The 12,017-nt window shown below is 42.2% G+C and overlaps 1 protein-coding gene across 3 annotated transcripts in view; it reads left to right on the forward strand.

The window, feature by feature from the left end:
• LOC148026426 (U-box domain-containing protein) overlaps positions 1 to 12,017 on the forward strand; it is a 46,496-nt gene that overhangs the window by 17,328 nt on the left and 17,151 nt on the right. For all 3 annotated transcript variants that reach the window (XM_087690866.1, XM_087690865.1, XM_087690867.1), the window contains exons 2-5: positions 3,986 to 4,190; positions 4,268 to 4,419; positions 4,499 to 4,817; positions 7,817 to 7,969. In XM_087690866.1, the coding sequence (XP_087546992.1) occupies positions 3,986 to 4,190; positions 4,268 to 4,419; positions 4,499 to 4,817; positions 7,817 to 7,969 (829 nt within the window). The remainder of the gene's footprint in view (positions 1 to 3,985; positions 4,191 to 4,267; positions 4,420 to 4,498; positions 4,818 to 7,816; positions 7,970 to 12,017) is intronic.

Raw genomic sequence — 12,017 nt, forward strand, 5'->3', positions numbered from 1 at the left:
CTTCGGGAAAACATTCGGCAGAAGATGATCATTCAATATCATTGATTGGTTCATGCTTTTAACATCAGCTTGCATTTTAACAATTTGGGAGCGCCAATGAGGTTGGTGGGGATGAGACCACAAACTTGCGGTTTATCCTCGAGGGTATACATTCTTTGTATTGTTTTTTGAAACTTCATACTTCTTGGAAAAATCTTTTTCTTTTTTTATTCCACTCCAAGCTGGATTGGGATGTACTTGTAGCCTTTTAGGAGGGTAGAAAACGTGGGAAGTATAGGCAATATGACTGACTTTTCAAGTGGTTGCACTCTAGTTTCAAGCTTTGGTTTGAACACCAATATCTTGGATATAAACCTGATCAACTTGGTCCTAGTTTTAGGTACTTTATTTTATTTTGGAAGGGGAGTGTGTGCGGGTCATTTATCTAATTTAGATAACTGTGATTTACCAGTTGCATTTAGAACGAAAAGAAGTGCATAATCTTGATGAACTACTTGGAATTGAGCCATGTTATGCAAGAACCAGAGCATTTCGTAGAATTGAATGAAGTGCTAGAGCAAACTGAGGGACCCTCCCCGCCCGCCCGCCCGCACCACCCCCCCCCCCCCCCCCCCCCCCCCTCCGCCCCCCTTTTGATCAATTGATTTGGAGTATTAGCAATATGGTTAGAGTTGAATCCGAATCCTTAACTTGAAATGGAAGGACCGGGTTCGAGAGTTGAGCTGATCCCAAAGGACCACATGATCCATCGTAGATCCAACTGAGGGACCCTCCTCGGACGAGGAATGGGTGGGGTGATAAGAGTCCTATAAGTTGAAGGTATCCAAAATACACTCTACTTTTGAGTACCAAAGAGAGTAGTTGGAGCCGTCCAAATGGTCTTCCTTTGGTAGAGATGGGAGAATAGGCACTTGAACAGAGGGTGCCATAGGGGGCAGTGTAAGGCTAGTTGACTTGGCCTGCTGAGAAACATGGAGTGAAGGAGGGGGAGAAGGCTGCTTTGTATGATGAGACCTTGCAGTCTTTGGCCTTTATTCTTTACGGTAATCATCATCATTGCGATAATCTTGCCATTGTGCCGAGGAGTGTTGGGAAAGAAGCTCCTCATTTGAGTCACTAAAGTCTGTAAACTGAGGATAAGACATCTTCCACACCTGCAAACACCACAAACCTGCATTTTGGTGTAGATGGTCCGAAACAGTGAAAATCAGCTACACCTCTGTGAAAGGACTGTAGATGGTTTGGTGGTGCTGTATGGATCAGCTGTATGCAGAAAATTTGCATTTGCAGCAAAGAACAGATCTCTGAAAATTTGCATTTTCAGCCTGGGGGGTTCTCCTCTGCATAGGGCAACTCTGTGTCCTCGCTTGTGACTTAGCAGATGATACTGTGTGAGAATGCGCAATGGAATAGGAGCACGAACATAGAGAGAGAGAGAGAGAGAGAGAGAGAGAGAGAGAGGGGCAGGAGATGAAGGAAAGAAATGTGCACTGATCGAAGAAGAATGCTGAACACAAAGGGGAGGACTGATCAGTGCCTGCATGCAGAACATTTCTTTTATTTGTTTGTTTTTGGCCCACAGAGTTAGTTTGGTGTAGATGGTCCGAAACAGTGGAAATCAGCTACACCTTCGTGAAAGGACTGTAGATGGTTTACTTGTGTTGTATGGAACAGCCATATGCAGAAAATTTGCATTTGCAGCAAAGAACAGATCTCTGAAAATTTGCATGTTCAGCCTGGGGGGTCTCCTCTGCAAAGGGCAACTCTGTGTCCTCACTTAGCAGATCATACCATGTGAGAATGCACAATGGAAGAGGAACATGAACATAGAGAGAAAGAGAGAGAGAGACGGCAGGAGATGAAGGAAAGGAATGTGCACTGATTGAAGAAGAATGCTGAACACAAAGGGGAGGACTGATCAGTCCCTGCGTGCAGACATTTCTTTTATTTGTTTGTTTCTGGCCCATAGAGTCAGTGAGGGCATCAGATCAGACTGAAAATGGTGACAGCATTGTCAACGGTGATGGTTACGGTGAGGGAGAGAATGCAGCATGCTGTCCATGCTGGAGACAAAGAAGACTGGGTCCATCTGACGGAGCACTTGCAAGGCAAAAGAGAAGTGATTTGCCCCAGCCACAAACATCAGCTATAAATAGCTGAAGACCAGCAAATCTGGCCGACCAGCAAACTGTTTGGCCTTCCTGCAATAAATGCAGTCAGCAGTTACTAGACACTGCGCAAATGCTGATGTGGCACTCCTAGGGCAGTTGCAAACACAGTCAGAGCTCCTACGTCTCCATCGGACTCTGACAGAGCTCAACAAGGAGATGATAGACTGACAGATGGAAATAAGGAGGGCTAACAATACCAAGGCATGAGACAATACAAACTTGGATTGTTGAGTCATTGGTTGTGGCCACTGACCCCTTCTCTCCAACACCTGCAAGTATGGTGATGACTGAAGTAAATGAGGGAGCTTGCCTACCTATAAATAGGCCACAATCACGAACAGGTTGGCCAACCAAAAAAGGGCCCAAATATTGCACCCAAAATAGGGCTGCCATTCACATCAACTCATTTCTGAGTTCTGTTGCTTTTTCTTTCTTTCTGCATTCATCTTTCTTGCTCAGCCCGTGCATCTACTTCCGATTGCTGCACTCTAACAGTTAGACCATACAGAGACATTGTCCAGGCCTCATTATTTTCCTTGCCTGATTGGGTAGCATTGTGAGGATCTATTCAATAAACTGAACAACTGAAGAGAGTCTTGCTTAAAAGTCACAAACTAATTCTTCAATCAAGCAGCATTGTGGTAGAGTGAATGTAGGTTCTATTCCTAAGTGACCTGCAAAAATCTCACCAATTATAGGTGACTGCTTGTATCTAGGTCATAATGCTGCTACTGGACACATGCTGCAGCAGTAAGATGATATGCAACTAATCAATTTCTTCTCTTTATCTACTCATGAAAGTACAGCAACAAGTATTGAAATGATGCAAAATTAAGTAACTTGAGAGGTATGAAGTGTATCATAGTAGCCGGATGCTGAGCAGTTGCCTCAGCTTGCTAACACCTATTTGTATGAAACTTCCAAATATCTCACCAACTCTAGGTGGCTATGCTTATGCTTGGTCAGTCTGAATGTGAAGATAATGCTGCCAGGACACACTTGCTATGGCAGTAAGATAACATTCAACTAAGCAACTTCTCTTTATCTATTCCTGGATGTGCAAGGCACCAAGTATTGAAATGATGCAAGAATGAAGTAACTTGAGAGGTAGCAACTATACCATGTTTCCTGCTGGAAAGTAGCCTCGTGCTTAGCTGTTGCCTCAGCTTATGCAGCTCAGTTTGCTGGGCAATACTAGTCCCAAACCACACATTTTGGCTGTAGTGCAGCAACATGAGATCCTCCACATGGAGGAATGTGGCTGCTTGGATACTAGTGTGATAAACTCCCCATGATGAATTTTTTGTGTTTTACACTCAACTATAGCCTCTTATGGTCCCAAAATTTAAAAAAAAACTGAAACTCTAGCTTTTTTTAAACTGAGACTCTAGTTTGGGCTGTGTCTAAGTAGGTTGCACCCATAGGCCTTTCTCAGCAAGAGGCAGCGCTGTTGTATCCACCCATGTATGTGACACCTCGATGGATCAACATGCTCTGTCGCTTCCTAATTATGGTCCACATCATATGTGCATGCTAAATACATAGCAGATACCATAAAAATATATTTTGCAGTGTTGAGTTGCAGTTAACATCTCAGACTTTTGTTACTAACTATCTGTCCTTTTCTCTCACATTAATGATGCTCTATGCAAAGCATTGGCAAGATTTGATGTGATATAGTTAGTGAACATAGATGGTATCAGAAAGCATCCTACTTAATTAGAGCTTTTTTGACCTGTCCCATTTTCTAATTGATTTTCTTGGGCCTTATTTACACAATAATATGTTTGGCATCTTATGTGATGTGTGTGAAGACAGCAGTGCTTTTCCGAAGCTTCAACACACCGAAATGCAGAGTTGATGGCCTCTTTTACAACAATCAAGAATGTTTTGCATCAGTTGTATGAAGGACTTCACGAAGTTTTGCTCAAACTTCTGAAGGCAACATACACAAGAGAGCATGTCTTGGCATATTTAGCAGCAGTGATTGAAAAGAATTCAGGAAGGAGCCAAATGCAGGTGATTGAGTTGCTCATGATAAAATTGGTCATTTTGATTGGTTTAGTATTTGTAGGGTCTGATGTATATCATAACAGGTGGATCCATTCAGATGTGCAAGTTCCGGAACATTTATCTGCCTTAGTGCAGTAATGCTGAAACTCTGTGAACCTTTCTTGGATGCATCCTTTTCAAAAAGGGACAAGATTGATGCTTCTTATGTTCTCCAGAAGACACGGGTAGATTTCAGGTAAAGGCTTTGTGCTTTGTTCATCGGTAAAGAAGCTGCTCAACTGTGTTTTCACTTGTTAACTGAACTGTTGTTTTAGTGGGTTGACTGCAATTCATGCAACTTCAGAGGAGGTGGCCAAATGGGTAGATAAAGAGAATTATGCCCGAGCTGAAGGCTTTAGGCAAGCTCAGTTACAGATGGAGCAAGAAGAAAGGAAGCGTTTACAGTCACAGCAACATGTAACATCTGGAAGCAAGGAGATGTCGAACTCTGTCCAGTATCCCACATCCTCCACATCCTCCAGTATTATGCCAACCACCAAGTATTCATTTATTTGTGAATGCTTTTTTTTGACAGCAAGAGTACTCAACTTGGGACTTCTGAAAGCCTTGTCTGATTATAAGATGTTAATGCAGGTTTGCCTTTATCCATCTCATAATAAGCTATCTGCTAATGCATATACCCTTTTATAAATGTTGGTTCAGCATGCATCAAGTGTTGTCAATGCTTGCTATGATAATAGTTGCAACTCAAGGCCTTCTTGTGCTCTCTCTCCTTGTATATGCCCTTAGAACTGTAACATTGCTTACATGACCAGGAGATATGGTCATGTAGTCTATAGGGAGGAGAATATGTTCTTCGATCTGCAACTTGGCTTACATCAGCAAATGGTCAGTCTGTGCATGGGAGGAGGAAATACTAGGAAAGGAAGGGCCTAGATCATAGTCACGTGCAATTGAAACAGAAATGGAAATGGCCAACCTTGCCACAACGGAAATGGCTTGAAAGTTAGGAAGGGGAAACGGTTAAGAAACAGTTGACCTATATAATGCTCTATTTCAATTTGTAGTACCATGATTCCTATTCGAAATCATAGATTAAAAGAACTATTCTTATATATTTCTATCAACATTAAAAGGTTCAATCTGTGAAAAGCAATAAATAGAGAGAGCATCACTAAGTTCAGTTTTTAAAATAGGGGAGAGAGAAAGAAAGAAAGATATGTCAATGTCTTTCGAGGCTAGAATCGGCCTATGAGACAAAACCATGTACAATGCTGATCATTACTAGGCATCCAAGTGTGACATGCTAAAAGATGATCAGTGATATAGTGTGAAAAGAACCCACCAGTGATGTACAAGACAAAATAGCACCAATTCAGGGATACAATAGGAGGACGGAGGAGTATATTTCTAGTTGTGTGGCTAAGTGATATCTATATATCTAGTTCCACCCAGTCAGGATCAGTGGATAGAGTATGTTATACATATGTGATGAAATAGTACGAGGGTAGTATTTGGATTGAGCCCTCAGCTCTGTCATGTGCTGCTCATGTTGTTGGGGAATGGTGGATCTCCCTCATCTCTCTTTGGTGTAGCATTTGTGTGTGGTATCCTTGTATCTGTGGTTGGCGTGCTACTTTGATCTCCTCATAGCACTTTGGATGGTCACCCCTCTCCGTGTGGCTGTTTTATGTGGAGTCACTATCTGGAAGAAATCAGTAAGTTGTGATTGATGTCCCTCTCTTTGCATGGCTTGCTTGTAATAATGATGTGCGGAGTCTCTGAATTTGGACTAAGAACTGGCCCAGGTGGTGCTGGTTTGGGGGACTCATTGACTAGTCTAAGAGAAAGAAAGAAAGAAAGAAAGTCATATTAACATCTACAAAAGGCCAAATCAGCCTATGAGACCAAAATGTTACATCTAAAAGTCAAGGAATATTTCCAAGTCCTAGTATAGTTGTCATCTAATTCTATGACTAACTAAATGGAGAATAAACAATTATAGATGATGAATACAAAGTAATGTCTAAACCAGATACAATGTGGAATTTCTTTGGGGGTACTGCAGCACCTCTGGAGCTCTAGGAGGAAAAGCCCTAGACATCTTTGGTCCTTGTACTTCACGACAAGGCAGAGAGGTCCGAAGCTCTCATGGAAGTGGATTGTGGCAATGATACCTACCTCATTTGTCATAGTACACTATATATCTGCATATGTAGTGCTCCACCATCTTGGGCTCTTTGTCATAGAGTTGCCATATCTATCTGCTGCTAGGGTTTTTTTTCATTTGCTCGTCTTTGTCCTTGGTTTGTGGGAAGAGGTGTGTATTTGCCTATAGTCCAATGGTAGCCTGCATACCATGGGGGAGTGTGTGTGCCCATATACTGTGGTCAGACAATAAATCCATCCTCGAGATGTAGGAAGTGGCTTTGGTAAAACTCCACCTTCGATCCTAGAGCGAGAGGCGGTTGGATCCAAGTCCTCCCTATCTCAACTCTCAAGATATTGGCCCTGATGACTGAATTCAGCTCAGATTTGTTGAGGGGAAGTATAGGATAGTCCAGGCTGTAGTTGAAGGGTAGGAGTTGGCTGATGCGCAGCCCATGTAACCTTATCGAAGTTGGCATGTGTGAATACCAACATTTCCTCTCATGTTCCTTTGCTAGTTGTTTGGAGGAGTCAATGCCTGTTTGGGATATTTGTGGTATGGTAGCTGTCATATCTTGCCTAAGAAAGTCACTACTCTAACGAGTGCCTCCACAACCATATGTGCTGCTTCTAATTCTGTTTGGAGGAGGTCAATGCCTGTTTGGCATATTTGTGGTATGGGAGCTGTCATATCTTGTCTAAGAAAGTCACTACTCTAATGAGTGCCTCCACAACCATATGTGCTGCTTCTAATTCTGCTTTGATGATAGGGTGTGGGGGTGGAGGGCTTGCTCTTGATCGTGTGTGATATCATCATTGTCAATGGTCTCTGAGTGTGGTCCTGACCATCATAATGGTCTCTCTCTAGGCCAGTTTGGTCAGCCAGCAGGCTTAATCATCTGCAGTATAGGTTGTAACCCCAAACCTCAGCTCCATACAGAAGATAGCTTGGTGCATATAGTAAATTTCACCAAAACATACACCTCTTAAGTGAAACGTCTTTCTGATAGAAAATGCATAAGATGTTTCCTTGTGTCTATTTTTGATGTTCACCTGTTTTTGAGATGTGAAGCTTGGGAAATGTGGTTTTCCGATTTCTAGGCTCTGAAATGGCCATTTCTTGTGACTATGACCTAGATAAGCAAGTGTATATGAATGCTATGGTGATATTTTCATCTGTGCATAGAAGGGATGCAAGTTAAATGAGGTAGGAGATGTGGATTTTGGACAAAGGGGAGAGGCTTCTTGTTGTTTTACTCATACTATTCAGAGGGTCATTCTAGAATTTTCACAAGCTTAGTGTATTTAATCAAGCTTCACATGTTTCCCCTTCATTTGCCTGATAGTATTATCACTGTATAAAAATTGGTTGATTTTTTCATCTTCTGGAGGTCTGAAGAATATGATTTTTTATTCAACTCTAAGCTGCTGGTTTAATTTATCATGTGTGACTGCTCCAAATCACCAAGTTCTTTTACTTGTAGGACCTTACAAGACAGAAAGATGCTTTAGCTGCATTAAAAGCTGCAAGAGGGAGTGGAGCACCTCCTCAGCTGGAACAAAACATTTCTGAATTGGAAGCTGCAATTGAAAAGCTTTCTCAAGCAAGGCTGTGCTACGAAGCTCAAGTATTCAAGGTTTATTACTTGTTTCTTCATGAGTTCAAAAGGTCACATTGAGTTATGCTGTTTGGTTTTTGTGCCTGTTTTCATTCCATTTCTCATATGTGGTACTTCTATGTTATGTTTAGTTTCAAACTTCAGTATAGTTTTAGTTCCTAACACAGCATGGTTTTGGATTAGTTTTACTTATTACCATCCTCAACTTTGACTAAATCAAGATGCAAAGGAATGGAAAGATTGTACAATCAGATCAGGCTTAGTAACTGCTTAACCAATACAATCATCATAAGTAAACAATGGATGCTGGTTACAGATTGCAAGGTGGAAGTAGAGAGTTGTAATAGCACTAAATCTGGACTCTACATGGATTCAATGGCACACTAGATTTGAATGATTGAGTTAGTCACTAACTTAAGGTTCAATTTTTGATAACCAAGATAGAATGCTTATTGACGTTGGCAACTGGCATCAATAATGAATCTCAAGCATAGGTTGAGCAGAAAGTTTACCGATAGTTTATTCCCAAAAAGTGGAGCTTACTAAATCTTTCTGGACAGATGAGGGTCTGATATAAGAAGTGGTCCACCAATTTCGACTTTTCAGTAAGCCTAGTCTGCACATCATGAATGAGCTGGCCAAATGCTGTAAGTAACAACCATTCTGCTCATTCCACAACTAAACAGACTTATCCCATCATAAGTAGTAGATACCAGCAGTTGGGAGCCATGTTCTGTTCATACGCAGACAACCTCCTAAAATATTATGTGCCATGAAGAAAGTTGGAATGGTCACTACACCTTTTGATTACCAGGAGAAGTGTGACATGGATGCAAATCAGAATTCTTTACTCAAATGTTAACTCACTAGACGGATGACCTTCCATGTTATCTGATGAACAGTTCAAAGTTCTCAATGTCACTGTAGATACAACTGATTATATTTCTGAAAACACCCAAAAACAGCTATGGTGGAGTCAGACTCACCAAAATTATCTCAAGAAAACATATATGAACAGCCAATGGGGCAAGGGGGGTGCCTTTGAGGGCTGCTCCCTTCCTTGCACCTGTGAATGTGTACATTACTAGTCCTTAAAAACCTATGAATCAAATGAGTTATGAGAATCTGAAGGCACAAATGATCCTCCCACTCATGGTACATGGATAACAGCAGTAATGATTATGTGTATAAGGGCAGTGAATCTTCCAGTATGTATAAGAAGCAATTTTGCACTCTTAGGCTCTGTATCCACTAGAGAATGCCTTCTGTTTAGATCCTGAATGGTGAACCTTTGAAGATGAACAATCTCAGTGCAATGACGATTTTAGCACTATCTAGATTGATTGGAATCACTCTCTAATTGGATTATGCATCCATTATTTCATACCATGACCCCTAGAGTTGGAGGAGCCGGAGCTTGTGGGTGTTAAACGGGCTCAAAGAGTCGGTGCTAGTTAATAGTTACGACTGTTCAAAGAAGGAATGGTATGCTTTGATACCATGCCAAGAGATGGTAGGGTTGGCGGTGAGAACATAGAGCGCATGGCAAACATTGTGAATAAGAAAACTCAAAGGGCAGAAGCAGAATGAACAATGGTGAACATTGAATCATGCTGATATAGTGGAGTGGAGCTCGGAGATAACTGCACTGTCCCAGCTGATCGGGCAGTAGCATCTGGAAAGAATCTGCTTTGTGAAGTGAGTGAACAGCAAAGCAATCCTTTGAGTGGAGGTGTTAATGACAAGGAAAGGAGCTGCTGGGCAGTGGCATGTTGAAGTGGTCACTAGAAGAGGAAGGATAGCAGTAGAGGGAGCAAAATGCAGTCCTTAGGAGTTGTCAGAGATGGAGGATATGCTGAGATCTCTCTGGGATGATGGCTGCTGTCATGACAATTGCTAGGCAGCCAATGGGAGAAGGAAACACAAGAATGTCAGTGAAGATCTCCCCATGCAAGTGGTTGCAGACAAGTGACTGTTGGGCAGTCCTCTAGGAGTGAAGAAAACTCAAAAACGTAGATATTTGATGTAGGGCTGATAAAGAGGGTGTAACTTGTTGTAGACGGCCCGAATTTGCTACAAATGAAGCCTCCATAAAGTGGCTGAAATCAGCAAACACAGCAGTGGAAATGATGAGGAATGGGTTGGCAGGCTATGTGGACTCAATATGCATCAATTTGGAGTATTTGGAGATGATTGTGATGTGAAGAAGGCCTCTAGAATGAAATTTTCTATTGGTAAGTTGTCACAATCAGCTGGATAGCACTATGAATTGAGATATCCACCAAGATAGGGGTGTGGAGAGCAGTGGTAGAGGGCTGAGGCTGAAGGTATGATGGGGGAATGATGAAGGATGCATGAGAGAGTAAGCATGGATTGAAGATGGATGAATGCCCATGTCCTATTTATAGGCGCATGAGTCAGTGAACTCTCTAGGTTGGTGCCCAAACCCTAATAAATGATACGAATAGATTCTTTTTGGGCTGTAAATGGAGACCAAAATAGGCGTTATACAATAAACTTAACGACTTTGATATCTCAACACTCCATCTTAGGCCCAGAAAGGTGCTCTTGGAGGAGTGAATGAGACATTCTCCACCTTGTAATCCATGTATTCCACCTAAAAGGACACTTGTAAGGAAGAACAATGAAGGGATGTGCTGATGGTGCCTGAAACTCGACCTTAGGAGAGAAGCTGCTACCTCCATGTATCCATGTTGGTGAGAATGCGAAGGTGTAGCTACCAAGTCATGATTGAAACACCCAAGGTACCAACCTAGGTAGAACCTTTAGATCTTGGGCATCAATAGTTGAGATGGCAGCTTGATGTCAACTATTCCATCCAAGGGAAGATGAAGAGGCTTTTCGTCTAGGTGTGTGAATGGCTGCATGAATGGTAGTGATCCCCTTTGAAAATGGAGTAATAGGATTGTGAGAGCTGAGGATCAAGGTACAGCTGGGATTCAGTAGACAGTGTAAGAGTGAGAGACAGAGTTGAAGCACGACACCCAAGAGAATAGACTGAATGAGTGTAATCTGAAAGTACAAAGTACAACCCTTAAACCTTAGGGTTGTAGGGGGGTGTTCACACCCGACACACACTAAGTGCCTAAATGTGTGTAACATAAGCACATAAGTACATACGATAATAAGACCATAAGTCTGGGGGAAAAAACCTCTCCTACCGAGAGTAAAAAGTGCCCCAATGTCCTACTGATCACCGACACTCCCATATGAGCGTAGGCGTAAGTAAGGCGTGAGTAAAATACCCAACAAACCCCCCTGGAGTGAAGAGTGATCAAGAGTACAAGGATCATCCGCCACCAAAGGATATCAAATTTAAAGCATCGCGAAATGCTTCAAATTTGTCACGAGGAAGAGCTTTGGTGAAGATGTCTGCCACATTATTGGTGGTAGGACAATAGACAAGGCTGATATCACCTGCATGTAGCCTCTCTCTGACAAAGTGATAGTGAATCTCAATGTGTTTCGTGCGAGCATGAAACACTAGGTTCCGTGCCACTGCAATGGCACTCTGACTGTCAGTGAACAAAGTAGTAGGCTCAGTAACAGATACATCCAAATCAGCTAGCAAGCGTCTAAGCCATACGCATTCAACTGTGGTGGTGAAAGCTGCCTTGTATTCAGCTTCACATGACGATGTGGCAACAGTGGATTGTTTCTTGCTAAGCCAAGAAATGCAAGAAGTGCCAAGAAAGAAACAATTGCCACTAGTAGAGTGACGTGTATCAAAATCACCAGCCCAATCAGAATCACTGTAAGCATGTAAATGCAGTGGTCCCCCCTTGGCATAAAGCAACCCAAGAGAATGAGTACCCTGCAAGTAGCGGAAAACACGCTTGACAGCTTGCCAATGTGACATACGTGGCTGATGCATATACCTGCTCAAGGCTGAAACTGCAAACTGTATGTCCGGCCTAGTATTGCATAGATAGATAAGGCATCCAACGGCAGGAGCATATGTATGTATATCAAACAAATCACTGTCATCATGTAATGACAGTTTCAGTCCAGGTTCCATGGGAGTACAAACTGGCTTGCAATCCTG

The sequence above is a fragment of the Lygodium microphyllum genome, chromosome 13 (assembly GCF_053477565.2).
Source record: "Lygodium microphyllum isolate KBCC chromosome 13, Lygodium_microphyllum_v1.1.10, whole genome shotgun sequence".
NCBI classification, from domain to species: Eukaryota; Viridiplantae; Streptophyta; class Polypodiopsida; order Schizaeales; family Lygodiaceae; genus Lygodium; species Lygodium microphyllum.